The 16,569-nt window shown below is 41.5% G+C and overlaps 2 protein-coding genes across 4 annotated transcripts; one reads left to right on the top strand and one right to left on the bottom strand.

Annotated features, from left to right (window-relative positions):
• The first annotated feature begins 460 nt into the window (after window positions 1–460).
• On the top strand, window positions 461–4,576 carry LOC4332462 (serine/threonine-protein kinase PBL27). Its single transcript, XM_015773610.3, has 5 exons — window positions 461–698; window positions 1,721–1,908; window positions 2,539–2,728; window positions 2,838–3,229; window positions 3,685–4,576. Exons 1-5 carry the CDS (start codon window positions 605–607, stop codon window positions 3,982–3,984), a joined length of 1,164 nt encoding a protein of 387 aa, XP_015629096.1. The 5' UTR covers window positions 461–604; the 3' UTR covers window positions 3,985–4,576.
• Window positions 4,577–5,027: 451 nt separating this feature from the next.
• LOC4332461 (uncharacterized) lies at window positions 5,028–12,505 on the bottom strand. Of its 3 annotated transcripts, none has more exons than XM_015774883.3 (18): window positions 12,259–12,505; window positions 11,456–11,525; window positions 10,441–11,346; window positions 10,178–10,351; window positions 9,951–10,064; window positions 9,291–9,349; window positions 9,088–9,154; window positions 8,968–9,019; window positions 8,675–8,767; window positions 8,365–8,448; window positions 7,836–8,254; window positions 7,477–7,538; window positions 6,950–7,019; window positions 6,676–6,756; window positions 6,493–6,594; window positions 6,261–6,391; window positions 5,718–5,832; window positions 5,028–5,532 (listed from the first exon to the last, which is right to left on the bottom strand). In XM_015774883.3, the coding sequence occupies exons 1-18, from the start codon at window positions 12,300–12,302 to the stop codon at window positions 5,497–5,499; spliced, it is 2,679 nt and encodes an 892-aa protein (XP_015630369.1). In that variant the 5' UTR covers window positions 12,303–12,505; the 3' UTR covers window positions 5,028–5,496. The 3 variants fall into 3 exon arrangements, with proteins under 3 accessions (XP_015630369.1, XP_015630368.2, XP_015630370.1); XM_015774882.3 differs by having other exon boundaries at window positions 6,688–6,756; XM_015774884.3 differs by lacking the exon at window positions 12,259–12,505 and adding an exon at window positions 11,714–11,780.
• Window positions 12,506–16,569: the final 4,064 nt, after the last annotated feature.

Genomic DNA, 16,569 nt, shown 5'->3' with positions numbered 1-16,569 from the left:
TATTAAGTCCAAATTCAATGTAGAAGGTAGAAATAGGCATGTATGTAATACTGTAATTAATATTTAGATCTTGTTGATTCTTATACCAACCAATATTTGTGCATTGATGAGAGTCAGCTGCGGAAAAAAAACATTTAACTTTAGCTTTCAATTTTCAACTCTAGTAAAAATAACGATTTTTATAACGTCGTATTGAATAATCGTTACTGTTATTATTAAGCTACCGTAGCATTTGTAACATTACAAGTCGTTATTTGGAAGTTTTTTTACAATAGCGGTAGCATCCTTACGGATGCTATTGTTGATATAATAAGTCATCTTTATCCCCACTATTTAGTATTATTCACGTGATTGGTATTACTACTGCAAGTGATAAAAAGGAGTTGGAGAGGAGCAATTTTTTTTATTCTCTCTCATCCGTCAACATTTTTTAAGACTACCGGTATCCTTCGATATTGCTGCACCTTTGCACTGAACACCCCCCAACCTCTCTCTCTCTCTCTCTCTCTCTCTCTCTCTCTCTCTCTCTCTCTTCCCCCGTCTTCTTCCATCGCTGCCGCAACGGCGCGCGCTTGCGCGTCAGGAGGAGAAGTCGGCGGCGGCCATGGGGAGCTGCTTCTCATCGGAGGGCGGCAACGAGAGCAGGAAGGAGTCCGCGGAGAGGCCACAGATCACACCGGACGAGACGGCCGCCTCAGGTAATTAATGCTACGGCCTACGGGCTCTCCTCCCCTTGCTCTTGACACCCTCTGCTTCCGCGAACGTGGCATCGGTTCTTGGCCATAGCATTGCTTCGGAATCTGATTTCGGCGCTAATTAATTTCTTGGTTTCGAGTTTCGACCCGTTTATGGGCGATGACTGGTCGAGCTTCGTGGTTTTCTGACTTCCTATGCGAGGGTTCTTGACTCCCTTCTTGGATTCACCGGGCGGGCGATGGTTGCTGGCTCTCGCGCGATCACCGTGGTTTTGGATTCCTCCCCTTATCTTTGCTTCATCGGTTATGACTTGTGATGTTCTTAAACGTATATTGAGATTTTTGCTCGTTAGCATCAAGGCATGGACCTGAATTCTTTTTATTTCTGGAAGTTGGAACTTGGGATGCTTTGAACCTTCTAAAAAACAGTTCAGAAGGCACCATGATTTTTCTATTTTCTAATCCGTGCTATGTCGCAAGTAATCAGATTTTTTTTTTGGAAATTTAGATAGTCCGTTTAATTTTCTTGCCGATGGTGTAACTAATGTCGTGGAACGTGATTCTGGGCATTGAATTGCCCTTTCTTTCATATTATGGTTTGCCTGTGCTGTTCTGATTTTCTTTGAAAGGTGTTGAAACTCTTTACTTGATTTCTTGCCAGTGGAGTATTGATTTCGTAAAGAAATGGTGTTTGGGCATTGGCATGATTTTGTCCTGATCTCCTGAGTAAGGTTCTCCGCTTGGGTGTTTCTTGTCAGCTTTCACTGGCTTTTCTTGGAACGGTGGGAGTAATATCACAAAATACGCGTGTTTTACTTTTTTGTCTGTATTGCTTTCGGTTGTTTTGATAACAATACTAGTAGAAATACTTTTACTTTGTCTTATATATGTTAATGTTATTACCTTATGTTCTGCAATCTTACAATGGTTTGGTTTAATTTGTCTTCTTTCTCTTGTTGAATTTAAATAGCTGACACCATTGCATTAGTGTGCCTCATGCTCATCTGTTATCATTGTTTCTGCAGAGATGGATGTGAATTTAAATACCACAAATGCTGATTCCATCTCGAACCATGGTATGGAGAGGCTTATTCATGGCCAGTCATTCACCTACGGGGAGCTGTATGCGGCGACAGGGGGCTTCAGTGACGATCGCTTTCTAGGAGAGGGCGGGTTTGGCCAGGTGTATAGGGGCGTGCTGGATAACTCCCAGGTGGGTACATGCAACATGTGTTTCTGCAAATTCTTTAGTTGATTAAGGTTTGTATGTAGTACCAAAGTAAGATGATGTTTTGTTGCTAATGTATCTGGGTGAACATTACGGGTCTCAGGTAGAATTGAAGCTGTTAGACACAAAAGGATTGCTGTAGTATTTCCTTTCATGTATATTATTCCTCTCGAATTCATGCTATTGTTAAATTGATAAGAACAGTTAGGGTTTGCTTAAGGAAAATGTGAAAGTGTTTGATGCATGTATCATCTACGGGTGTTCGGCATGCATTTCGGCGTAGTAACAAGGAAGATGTCCAAGTCAATCATTATCCTCTTTATTATCCTTTCTGTTATTTGGTTTTGTCCTTCTTAGTCAGTTTGGTGCTCTTGTTAGAACTTGGTTGCTGTTCTTTCTTCTGTTGCAGCTCTTTTGTGGCAACTTGATCTCTTTGTGGTTGTTTGTACTTTGCTCTTGTAGCAGACTACTCTCTTTATCTCCAATTGAAGTGGCCTCCTGTAGCATTTCAATTTTTTTGTCTGTGAAAATTGATAGCCGTGACTCGTGAGAAGATCTTGTAGGGTCTAATTCACTTGTGTGCCACTCTAATTCTCGAACCATGCAATTGGACAGGAGGTGGCTATAAAGATTCTTAATCTACAAGGCAATCAAGGAGACAGGGAGTTCATCACCGAAGCTTCAGTGTTGAGTAAACTACATCACACAAATCTTGTCAAGCTTATTGGCTGTTGTCAGGATGGTGATCAGAGGCTTTTAGTTTATGAATACATGCCTTTGGGTTCCCTGAAAAGTCATCTCCATGGTATGTTAGTATGTTACAAACTAGTAACATATATAGTTCCCTCCTTCATTACACTGCTTCTAAATAATTAGAAGTTTGTCTAATCAGAACTGGGTCTTAATTTTTCCAGATCTTTCCCCTGATAAGAAGCCTCTTGACTGGAACACAAGGATCAAGATACTTGTCGGGGCAGCTAAAGGCCTGCAGCACTTGCATGTCAATGTTGACCCTCCCGTCATAAACCGCGACGTGAAATCTGAAAACATTTTGCTTGGAGATGGATATCATCCAAAGCTTTCTGACTTTGGCTTGGCAAAGATGGGTCCAACTGGTGATGACACTCATATTTCGACTAGAGTGATGGGCACACTTGGATATTGTGCTCCTGATTATCTTGAGAGTGGTAAACTGACCGTCCAGTCAGATATTTACAGCTTTGGTGTGGTCATGTTGGAGGTCATCACAGGACAAAAGGTTATAGATGACAGTCGAGCTAAGCCTGAGCGAAATATTGTTGAATGGGTAAGCCATTTCTTCCTGTTTTAACTTAATTGTGTTATTTGCTTCTCCTGCATGCACAAGTCTGCTCATGAAAGAGCACATAACACTATCTTTATATAATTACTTCAACTATTTGATCATCTTAGACTTGTGTGCTTCTGTTATTTTTATTTCGTCTCATCATTGCAGTCGCGATTTTTTTTAGTCTTACATATTATGTCATGAGAGAAGTAGCCAGTAAAGATCGATTTTAGATTCTAGCTTCATCCAGGGTTTATTTTACTCCCCCACATTCAACTTATATCCTTTGGCCGAAATCTATTTTCTTTGTGTACCTTGAATTTTAAGCAAAATTGGAAGATACCAACTGTTAACAAAGGAGACAAAACAGCTGATATGTTAACTGCTTCCATTATGGCTCTTACATGCTTTGTTACGAGTTATTCTTTCGCCATTAATTTGTTGCATAATTTCAGGCCATCCCCAAGATCAACAAAAAGGATTTTCCCAAATTAGCAGACCCGGTGCTTAACGGTCAGTACCACATGAGGTCCTTGTTCCGGGCCCTTACTGTTGCTGCTCTGTGTGTTGACAGAACAGCCAACCGGAGGCCAGATATCACAGCAGTAGTTGATGCTCTTACTCAGATCTCAGAGTCACAATCCAGCAGAAAGCGGTGGTCATCTCGTCTGCAATCATCTGTAGGTTCCAGTGCATCGACTGAACCGAGGATAGAAGATTGGAACCAAGCCAAGGATCAGGGAGAAGGCAGCTAGGAAGCCCAATTGCAGAACAGCAACATGGTTTCCCTGTCACTATTAGTCTCAAGCCTTGCTCTTTGTGTCGTGAGCCGTGATGGTTACTGCCTGAGAGTAGTAGAAACTGAAGAACAGCGCTGTTCCATTTCGGAACATATGGTTGAATTTCTGGAGGGAACTTCTGTTCCTTTTCTTCTGTACATGGATGAGGCTTGTCATTTTGTTGTCTTTCGACATAGAGCTCCATACTCCGAAAGCATCTCCAGATGGTTTCATGGCATTGCTCCTATGTTGAAATCAGGATGAGATGGGTCTCACGTTTGCTTCCCTTTGTTGTATGGATGTACTTAAAAGGGATTAAAGTTTTTTTTGTGTTTGGATACAACTTTGTTTTAAGGTTACACCGAAGTGTCAGTTCAACCTCTGTCCATTTGTTGTATGGATGGACTTAAAAGGGGTTAAAGCTTCTCTCTTTGGATACAACTTTGGTTCAAGGTTATACCCAAGTGTCAGATCAAACTCAGTCCATTTGAGTATGGATGCACTTAAATGGCGTTGAAGTCTCTCTTTGCATTCAACTTTGCTCTAAGGTTATATTTTGTTTTCAGTATTCCTCTTCTTTCTTGTTTTGGCCAATTGGCCGCGTAACTCTTGACCAGCCATCAATAAGATGGTTATAAGGTAGAGTCTCTCTACCTTTCAGCGTCAAAAAAATATCTAAGTGCTTGTTCAACCTGCCCATTCCGGGCAGTGCAGATGCTTCGACTTGTCTAGTTTGCCAAGTCATATGCAATCACTACAATGTTAAGAGTGATTTACTGTCGTTAACGAGGTACCGGTTTTATACTTTGTAGATACCTTGAACCATAAAATTTCTGTGTTATGGCAGTGACAGCTTGCGCATAAATGGATATGTCTGGTATAGAGGTTCAAGGAAGAAATAGGCATAATCTCACCAAAATTCTGAATGACCATTCCTGATTTATTATATGATCCAGTGGTTGATTATTATTATTTATTTATTTATTTTAAAAAAGAGCATTCTCAGTGGAGACTCGGTGTTTACACAACATATGAAATTAATATGCTTAAGGCACTCGTGTGAAAGCAAGTCACATGAATAAAAAAACATCATTTCTTTGCACTACTCCTGCACAACTCTTCCCGAAGAGGTATAAAAACAGCTCTTCACCGGTATAATACCACGACATCGTCGCAAACTAATCTAATGTGTATGGGAAGTAGTGTGCCTTTTCTTTCTCCTATCCGGAACTAACTATCGACAATCTTAATAAAACTAATTGAAAAAGAAAATTTACACGGATGCATTACAACAATTCGAACCTAACAAGGAAGCTGCATCTGACAACTGGGCTCGATATGATACATATGACAATTTCAGCAAAACTTCATGGGAAATTCATGTTGAATCTTCCTGCGGGCAAAACATTGATGCTTGCATGAACGCATTTTTCTGGTGATCAGGTAATCCAATCCTTAGCAACAATCATGTCCTGATTCGACAGGAGTTTAGCCTTCAGGTGTTTCAGTGGAACTAGACTTTCCCTGATAAAAAAAAAATCAAAGTTAATGAACAATTGTACCTCAAGTTTGTATCATCTTCCTAGAGCCATTTGGCTCATCATGATGTTAATATTTTTTTTCTTTTCCAAATATGAAATAAAGAGGATATCCCCTTTTTTTTTACTCAAATTAAGTCGTATCTTGAAGCATTAAACAAATCAAGGTACCTTGCTTTTCTCTAGCCAACCAAGGCCCCTAGAAAGCAAGCCCAATCTCCTGTTAGGTGCATCCTGGTTAGGATCTTGATTTGGCTTCCCAGACTGAGGGGCAGCACGAGGTGAACTACAAAAGAATCCCGAGTAAACGAAGTGTCACCATGCAAAGACAGTGTTAGAAAGTTGAATGTTAAAAACCAACAAGAAACATCAGTAATATGTCATTTGTAGCTAAGGATGATTTATGTTAATAAATGAATGGAGTACTGAGAAAACGAAAAGGAACTATCTGAAGCATCACCACTAGCAAGTATGATACGATGCAACAAAAGCAAATTAGTCATGCCCACTGCTCCCTAAATGCTTAATGTGTGGTTTTGTAAAACTTTAGGACCATAAATACCTGGGATTATGTGCCACATTCCGAAATTCCTGTGGTTTTGTGCAACTTATACCATAATAAGTGTGTTTTATGAAATTTACTTAATTAATAATTATCATTTGATCAGAACTCATCCATGATACTGGACATATAGCATAGGAGTTTAAACATACCTTGGATTGAAGGACTGGTTGGCCTTAAACTGCCCTGCCTGGTACTGCTTTGTAGCTTCCAACATAGTTTCGGCCATTACAGCTCTCTTCTCCATTTGTCGAAGTGCTGCCATCGCTGCGTCATACTTCTCCTGAATGTACGAGGAACAAAAAGGTTATGCAACTCCCTTTTTACAGATATTACAAATTGTACGTGTAAAACTAGCAGTTTGAGAGAACATCTTGAAGCAACCTGGAGCAACTGAGCAGCATATTTCTTATCAGCAGCATCTCTCTCAGCAGCTATGCGGGCATCTTCTGCCACTTTCTGTTCCTGCTCCATTCTTATCAAAACCTGCAGGCATATGTAAATATGTATATATTTTAGCCAACCAGATGGCATAAAGCACAGGCATACTAAGCTGTAAGATAGAACCTGAAGCATTGCCTGCTCTTGCTCTTGCTTGTCTGCAAAGGACTTTCGCAACTCAGATACCTCTGCCTCCAATTTCTCAACCTGAGAATCTTTTCTAAGTCAAGAATGAATGTGCCCAAATTTAAGCCCGAAGGACAAAACAGATTTAAGGACTATAACTACACTACTACTAGGTAATCTTCAAGCAATTGGTTCAATTATAAAGAAGTCTTGGATTGCATTAAGTTGTGCAGTCCTGGAGGGGAAAGAGAAGCAGTTGTAGATAACATCTTACCTTAGCACTCAACATATGTCTGTTGTCCTGCTTGACCATTTCCATCAAAGCAGTTTCCAACTCCTCGCTTCTGAGAGCATGACATGTGTTAATAGATCATGATAGGAGTTGGACACAGTACAAAACTAAGTTAATGGCCCAAAACATTACAGCGACAACTTAGATGAAAGTATGCATGAATTTGACGAAGACTTTACCAATTATTTTAGATGCAAAAATTATTTAAAATTTACTGTGAAACTGAGAAAAGGGGGAATTATTCTTAAAGAACTAATTACTCTTGAATGCTGGGAGCTGGCCTATCTGGTTGGAAAGAACCAGACACATCTTTGATGGAATGCTCCAAATAAGTTTAGATGGAGAAATTCCCTCCTTAACGATTTATATTTAAGAGTTCCGAGTTTTGCAGGTTGTTATATCTAGCAGTGGCTGGGATAGCTTCCGTACTATTGCTATTCTTCTTTGTAACTATACCTGTACAATTTAACTATGTGGATAAATAGATCCAGAATAGAAGCACAACAAACCTGAGTTCAGCTGATCTTTTCTCCTCGAGCAGTTTGCACAGCTCAACTTTCAACCATGTTACCTGTGAGCATTGCTTGAGTAGTTGAGTATAGAAATTCATCATGTTTAACATAAGAAAAGGTAACTAAAAATTCCATATTGGCAAAAAAACATCTGAATATTAAGCTCAGAAAGGAACGTAAATATTGATAGGAACCATTCAATTATACAGAAGGACCGTGACACAAATTCCTGAATGTCAATTATCAGAATGACCAATAAATTTGAATGCATATTATAAGCACATTGTTTTTTTGTTTCTGTTAGAGAAAACATCAGCTCATTCAGTACAAATAAATCAGTACAGAGAAGTTCTTACCTGATCTTGAAGATCAATGCCCTCTTCCAACTCATTATCTAGAGCTGAACTAGTAAGGTAGGTTTCTAGATTTGCTGACCCAGAATCTAAAAATTGCATTTCCCCATTCACTTGCAAATCATCTTCCCCTTCCTTGGAATTAACTTGTGGGCATAGAGGATCATGTTTAAAGCTGTAAAGTTTAGTTGCTAAACCCTTCTTATCTTTCCAAGAATGGCGGTCTTTTGATCTTTCCTCCATAGCAGATATAATATCAGGCCTGTGTTTTTTCCTTAACTCCTGCAGCCCTATTTCCCTGACTGCTTGAAAACCCATACAAGCTGTCAACACAAGTTGACTGCTGTCAAAAGTAGAGCCAGCAAGAGATTGCAATAATGTAATTGCATCTCCAGCATCCTTTGTGGTCACCAGGGCAGGCCCTACAAATCAACATACAAAGACAACAGTGTAGATTACACTTACACATCAATGCTTATTAGAAAAGAACAAATAATAGGAAACAATAGCTTTTTCAGGGATTAAGTTATACCATATAAGTCGAGCAAAGCAAGCGTTGTCCGGAACAACATCGTTCGATTTCCTTCAAAAAGGATCACATCCCAAACACGAAGAACTAAGAGAATGCAAAAGTTTCAATCAGATGATGTTAAACCTAACAAATTATTAACATACATGACAAGAATATGTAACATTCAAAAAATAATAGAACGGGATTCTCATTATCCTAACAATTTGGTATGCATGTTTCGTTCAATTTAAGGGACTGGTACCGAACATCAAATGTATAAGTATGAGTATATATCTTAATGAAAGCACCAAGCTATTGCATAAAACCTGACCACTTTCCCATGGAAGCATATTGATGAAAATTGAAAGAAACCATGGTCCAGTCACCCATGCCACCTGAACTCCCAGGAAATCCATATGCTTTGCTGAAAGAGGGTTGTAATTGATGTAAGTACAGAGTGATACACCACAAAGTTGATACATTATGTGTTCAAACAAATAAAGTCATCTCAACATTTCAACTGAATACAAAAGCATGACCAGGACCATGTTTTTTTTAAGATAATGTGAAATGCAGAATGCTACAAAAGGACAAGTGTAGTAATAATATCATTGAAATACAAACCAAGTTTTGGGAATCTTTCTCGTACAACTTCCTCAAGAACAAGCTGGTCAACCTGTAAACGGGCAGTAACATTAACGAGGATTTTGGGAAACATTACATGTATCATGAATTAAGAAGTACCTGAGATTCAATCATTTCCTCAGTGTAATAACCATCAAAATACTCATCAATGACCCCCACCAGAGCCCTGAAAATTCAAAATGATGAGCGAAAACGAGAAAAATAAAGTGGAATTAGAGTTAGCATACAATCTTGAAAATACAAAGAAAAATTATCAATCAAGTATTTTTTTTCAAGAGACAAGGCATTTAATAAAAGCATACCAGAATGCATGCTCTTCAGGCATGAATAATAAAAATAGGCCAGCAAAAAAGTTCATGGCCTGCAAGAAGAACAATGAAGATATAAGGTAAAGAGTAAAGGCACTCTAGTTATATTGACAAAAGAAAATGCAACAGATGTTTCTGAGCCAGATTAATGGTGTCTAGCATATAGAACATTTAATGATTTTGCCAGCCTTGCAAAGCTAGCTAATAGTTGAATTGCATATTTGGAACTTGGGATAGACTTAATTGATTTTAACCTTGTAAATCACCTCTGAAGTTACAATATTCATAATTCGTTTGTCAGCGTGGATGATTGAAAAGTGACAAGTTTCATAGTTCACGATGGATCTCTCAGTATAAAATACAGCCCTCATCAATTCATCTTTTACTCAAAGGTAATACATTATTTCGCAGCACATGCATATGATTATAAATTGGGTAATTTTACCATCCTTGAGAAGGTACCACATTTTCTAGTGTAAAATTTGGTACCTCTAGGTACTAGGTACTAAGTACCTTGATTCAAAAAAAATTGAATCAGACGAGTGGTCAAACGTTGCAAGCAAAAACTCAAAATCCCTTATATTATGGGACGGAGGGAGTAGATTACAAGAGGTTAAAAACTAACATAAAATTATCCAATGAGCATTTGTTCACCTGGCAGTATCCAACTGATGGGTTATGCCTTGCATATGCTGTTAATAACCGTCGCAAAGCATTTCTCCCGTCCTCATCTAGTGCAGGGTGTCCCGGAAATGTTCGAGGCAAATCCTATAATGATAACAGGCAAATCAAGCATTCAAGTGTGTAGAGAGTAGAGACCTAGAACAGTAGAACTTCTAAAACATGACATTAGTTCCTCCCATTTCAAATCAGAGAGCAACCTTCTCTATCTGTCCCTTCCACTTCTCTGGGGGCTTTTTCTGTGCATTTGTCTGATCTTTCAACTCTTGGTCCTCAGGGTTCTTTTCATCCAATTCCTCAGTACCTTCATCTAGTAATTTGTTGTAGTACCCAGTAATTTTACGAGCACCAACACCCACAAATGCTTGCCACATCTGCAATAAAATCAACCATATGTGAGTGTAGGTATATATCTATTATAAGGATATAAAAACAGTACAGATAATTCTGGTTACAGTTGCACCTCTCCTCTAAGAGCCATTGGCACACCTCCACGGACCAAGCTCTCGAGTTCCTCCCTCCAAGGGAAATAAGACTCGCCATTGCCTCCCTCCAAAGCAGCACTCGCAGAATCACCTTGTTCCCTGTCCTGTGCCTGCTCCACCTTATCTGGATTAGAAGATTCCTCTGCTGGATCCCCTCTACAACTCTTATCTGCTGCCCTTTCCTCCTCTTCAATTGATGCAAGCTGTGCTTCACCATTTCCACACATGTCATTTGCAGTGTTCCTTATCTTGCCCACTCGAGAGCTCATCATTTTCTCAATGATTCTGATTGATGCCCGCACCCGCTTCCCAGACTCAACTCTTATAGGCTTCAGTTCATCCAACAACCCCTTATCCAAGAAAAGCTCTTCTAACTTTTCCGAGTTGTCGTTGTTCGCTTCACCTAATCCTTCCAAGGCACCATGAGAATCTTTTAATCCTTCAGAATCACCATTCTCATCATTTAATAGTTCCTCTGAACACCCACTCACCTCCTTCAATTCTTCTGGAGCTTTGTCCGATTCTACGGAGTTTGCAATGCTCTCCTGTTTCAGATTTTCTGAGTTGGCAGATACATCATTGATATCGTCCGCCTCACCATTTGCTTCTTGCGATTGATTGTTGCCATCAATTTCCTTCGAATTTTCTGGTGTATCGCTCTTTTCTGCATCCTCTTCTCCCTCCTCTTCTTCATTGTTGCATTTTATTCCACCCCTATTGCTATTCTCTAAGTTTTCAGCTCCATCAAGGTGTTCTCCACCATTGACATCTCCAGCAGCAGAGTCCTCTTTGGAAGGTGAAATGCTGGTTGTGATGTCATCTGCAGATTCAGCCAACCTGTCCAAGAAGTCCTTCCATCTGTCCGCTCTCTCCTCTTCTTCTTCCTGATAAACCAAACAACAGCCAAAAAAATAGTACAGTATGTATCAAAACTTAACCTGAAACAAACAAAAACAACGCATTTCCATTTCTACTCTGCCCCTGGTAAATTACCTTGTAAATCTTGGCATACTCGCGGAAACGCTGCAGATGCTGCGGCCGCACCGCGAATCCATACGCGTCCCTGCGCCAAACCTCACCACCATCAACCACAACTCCCGAAGGCAATTCCAACCACCGCATTATGCCACACAAATCCTAACCCAAATCCAACCTAAACGAACAACGACGTATGCAACAATACAAGACAATAAATGCTAGCGAGAGGGAGGCGGAGGAAAGGAAAAGGAGGCGCCTTTTATTGGGTTTTACCGGCACTCGCCGTCCATGGGGATCAACGCGCATTAAAGAAGAAGCGACAGGGCGACCTCGGCACCGCACGCCATGGATTGACCAAAGCCATACTAAACCCTAGCCCCGCGCCCCGAGATCCACGCACATGGAATGGGGAAAAAAAAGAAAGAAAAATTCCGCGAAGGGAATCAAAGAATTGCGACGGATCGCGGCAAGGTGGAGCTGCGCGCCCGTTAATTGCACCACGCCCCTCCCCGCGCGCGCCGCCCGAGGCCCCAGACGCGAAGCAACGGAGATAGATATAGAGAGAGAGAGAGAGAGAGAGAGAGAGAGAGGAATAGAAGAACAAGAAAGAGAGGAACCGCAGATTGGGGGGGAACCAGAAGACGAAGAAGAAAAAAAAACTCGTTTTTCGCATCGAGGCTAGAGCGGGAAGCACGTGGCGCGCGGGACGACGATGCCGCGGCGAGCGCGCGCGCCCTCGCCTTTGACTCCTGCTGCTCTGCCTGCCTGCCTGCAATCTGCATGGCTTCGCTGTAAGCAGCTCGGTCTCGGCGATTTACCTCTTGTACTCGAAGTCGAACGCCGCCGCGCCCATGGCGCCCATGGCGGGCGGCGGCGGCTTGGCGGCGCACGCCGTGCCGGCCGGGTCGGGGAGCAAAGCAAGCAAAAGCAGAGCCCTTCTTCTTCGAGCACCTGTCACGTGGAGGCGTGGACCTGTATACTGGAAATGGTGCGAGCCGAGCCGAGGGTGCAGAGATTGCAGCGCTAGTCAGCCTTGGAGGGGAGAACGGGAATAGAAATCGAATCGCCTGGTTTGACCTGGATTTGGAGGTTGTACTACTCCTACCCGTTTGGTATAGGGAGTGGTTGTTTACAGTTGTGCTATATTAGAGCAAGGTCAACAGTATAGCCAACTGCTGGCTCCAAAACATTTATAGCTAATCTAATAGCTCATTCATATAGTAGTTAACTATGAAAATATACTACACCATTAATACACGGTCTCACCTCTCATACACAGATAACATTTTAGAAAAATCCGTGTTGCAGCCGGCTACAAATATGTAGCTCGCTTTCTTCTTTTTTCTTTTCGATATATGGTTACAGCCGGCATTGTACCTGTTCTTAGCAGTACTAGTTGATTGATGAATGGTCCATGGTGTCATTCACTCGTGTGGTGTGTTCTTGTTTGTGTCAGGCATTTGGCCATTTGCCTACACTCCTGTAGGATAATCTTTGCTCTCATCCAGCATCTGGCTCGTCGTTTGGTGGTTTGGTGAGGACCGGATAATCCGTGGGCCAGCATCCTGATGAAACATGGTACTAGTACCAAATCGGTTGATGGTGTCACCTGTCAGCTCATCATGCGATGCAAGCACGCCCACAATCCGAATTTTAGACAGCCGCATGCCTGCATCTTGTTTGCGCTTCTGTAGTTACACCTGCCTGTAGTCCTGTACAAGCGGAATTAGTACGCTTGAGTGTCGGGCTGAACAGGACGCGATTCCTACCGGACGGTACGATCCATCTGGGTCCCTTTTGTTCGTTGCCGCGCCACTCGCCAGCACATGGCGGGGCGAGGAGAGCGCGAGGCGGCGCGGCGCCTGGTGGATGGTGACCGCCGGGGGCCGTGCAGGCACGGGGGGGTGGTTGGGTTGGGTGGGGGTGGGGTGGGGGAGGAGGAGCTCAGCTCGCGCGGCGCGTGCGACGACTGGCGGAGAACGAGAAAATCAGCGGTCGTGGTCTCGCGTGATGATGGCAAAGCAAATCAACCCTTCCGCCCGCGTACCGGGCCGGCCTCGCGCGCGAAGCAGTTGCGTTAGACCACGCTCCCCCGCGGCCCGCGGGCGTGCAAGCGCGAGGGCAGAGGCGCGGTCCAACTTGCGTGATGGTGAGACGGCGGTGGGGAGGCTCGGGGCCCGGTGATTTTGAGCGGACGATAGGAAGAAAACGAGCCGGGTAGGTGAGACGGAACTGTATGGGCTTAGGCCAGCGGCTGAGCGGCCTGCTGAGTAAGTACTTTGGGAAAAAAAAACAATTTTAACCCTCTTTAAAAAAACTAGCATGGTGGCCCGCGCAGATTGCGCGACTAGCATCATTATATTTTCTCTCATATAATAGCATATATGTTTTCTCATTATATTATTCAAATATATTAAAATGACAACATAATTTTAAATTTTGTAATAACTTTACAAAACTACTAATGTGTAATATTCATATTGTATTTTATATACGTGTTAATTATTAATTATTTTTAATATCAAATTTTAATTATTTGTAAATTATATATATTCCTATATGGACTCTAGACTCGTCTTTTAATATTTCTTTTTTTTTAATTCCGAATTTTCTGTAAATTGTATTTCTATATAGACTCTATGCTCTTCTTCTAATATTATTTATTTTTATTCTGAATTTTTATTATTTCTAATTGTATTTTTATTTGGACTCTAAACTCATCTTTCAATATTCTTTAATTTTTAATTTCGAATTTCAGTTACTTCTAAATTGTATTCCTATATTGACTTTAAACTCTTCTTCCCATGTTTTTCTTAATTTCAAATTTTAGTTATTTGTAAATTGTATTTTTATATGGACTCTAAAAACTCTAATTTTAATTTTATTATATTTATTCCAAATTTTAGTTAGTTTTAAACTCAATTTCTATTATTTCCTAATTGTATTTCTGTATGGACTCTATACTCTACTTCTAATATTCCTTATTTTTTAATTCCGAATTTCTGTTTTTTCCTAATTGTATTTCTATATGGACTCTATACTCTACTTCTAATATTCCTTATTTTTAATTCCGAATTTCAGTTTTTTCCTAATTGTATTTCTATATGGACTCCAAGGTTGTCAGGATCGGGATACTAGGTAGTATCGTTTTGCTCAAAGTAATATCGTATCGTAGGATCGGGATACTATGAGATTTTCTTTTTTAAAATTTAATTAATATTTATATTAATTATATATAGCCATTCTATATAAAAAAAGTAGTAATGATATATGTCATGTAAATAGAGACATTTATTAAGAGAAACCACGTTGGTTTTGATATATTTAACTGATTTTCATATAAATTTGAGCATATTTAGTTACACTATTTTCAAACCATGTTATTTTAAATAATATTTTGTAGTATCGTAGGGATCGTAGAATCGGGATACCACCTAAGATTTTGTAGGATCGTGCAGTAATGAATAGTAGGATTGAGATGCTATGAAAATTAGGATACTAGGTGGGATCGGTATCGTTTCGGCTTGGTAAGAGATCGTAGTATCGTAAGATATTAGGATACTGTCGGTGACATGGGATCAGGAGTATCATGACTAGAGGTTTGAGGCAGACACAATCGCACACGTGGCCTGGTACTCCCGAGGGACGTCGGGCCCGAGGGTGATATGTTCGCCCTCCTCTTAGTCCCCCCGAGGGGGTCGGGCCGCACCCGCCTCGGCCCCGAGGGCCGAGGCGCCCCTACCCCTCGTGGGTTTTTGCTCCGAGTGTATGGGTTAGGTGAGCACAGTGGGGCTCACCTAACCACATTTATTGTGGTTTGGCTGAGCGTGTCACGCCGCATGTAACGCAGTGCAGTGCACTCATTTATCCGGTCTGTGACCAGTCACAGACCGGTCAGATCGCGGGTTAGGTGGCGACAGGCGATCTGACGCACGCCTCGCCCCATCCCGTCAGGACGAGGGCTTCTAGGCGCTCGTCCCCAGCTGGAGCTAGCGTGTTACCTCCCAGAGATGACACGATAGTCCTGGTCAGATATATGCCAGGCTTCATCCTAACCATTACAGGCAAGATGTTGTGTGAAGAAGGGCGAACATGTAGATTGCTAAGCTGACACGTGGTGGACAAGAATGACCGACGTGACTGGTCTGACACCGGTCATGTCGTCAGCGGACAGCCATGATTCCACGTCGCATCTGCTCCCGGCGAAAGTGGAGGTAGTTGTGGGCCGTCTCATCAGAAGGTGACTCGGACGGCAACTATACAAATCTCCGTCCATTTATGAAAAGGTGGGGTAAGTCCCCACAAAAAAGAGAGAAATGGTGCATGTGGTATCCCCTTAAGATATAAAAGGAGGACCTTGCCCACTTAGAGGGGGGACTGGACTTTTCCAGATTGGGAACCCAGAACAAGGGAGAGGCTGGCTCATACTTTGTAGCTCCTTCCTACACAGATCTCACAAAAACATAGGAGTAGGGTATTACGCTTCTCAGCGGCCCGAACCTGTATACATCGCCCGAGTCTTGTGTGTTTCCGGTCTCGCGAACCTTCCACATACAGAGAGCTTAGAATCTCACCCTGAGTCCCCGGCCGAACCGGCAAAGGGGGGCCTGCGTGGTCTCCCGGTGAGGAGCCCCACGCTCCGTCAGATACGAATCGGGATACTGACAACATTGATGGACTCTAGTCTTCTCTTCTAATATTCCTTATTTTTTAATTCCGAATTTCAACTATTTCTAAATTGTATTTCTATATGGACTCTAGTCTCCTCTTCTAATATTCCTTATTTTTTAATTCCGAATTTCAGCTATTTCTAAATTGTATTTCTATATGGACTCTGCCTTTTCTTTTTCTCCGATTAATGTGAGAATTTCTAAGCCATGAGAGCGAACGTGGAGGCTCCTTTTTTCTATTCCTTTAATAATATAATAGATAGGTTGAATCTGATTCGTATCACTTAAACCGCTACAACGACTCCTCAAACTACTAAAAACACTCTAAACTAACTTCCTTAACTGGTTTGAGAGTGGTTTTTACTAATATAACATCCACGTGGCAGCCAAATTATTTGATGAATTAAAAATAGATGTGCACCCATATGTAAGTAAGTGACAAAAAAAATACGGAGTCCA

This window comes from Oryza sativa, chromosome 3, assembly GCF_034140825.1.
Source record: "Oryza sativa Japonica Group chromosome 3, ASM3414082v1".
NCBI classification, from domain to species: Eukaryota; Viridiplantae; Streptophyta; class Magnoliopsida; order Poales; family Poaceae; genus Oryza; species Oryza sativa.
This window is presented reverse-complemented; position numbering and strand designations above follow the sequence as displayed.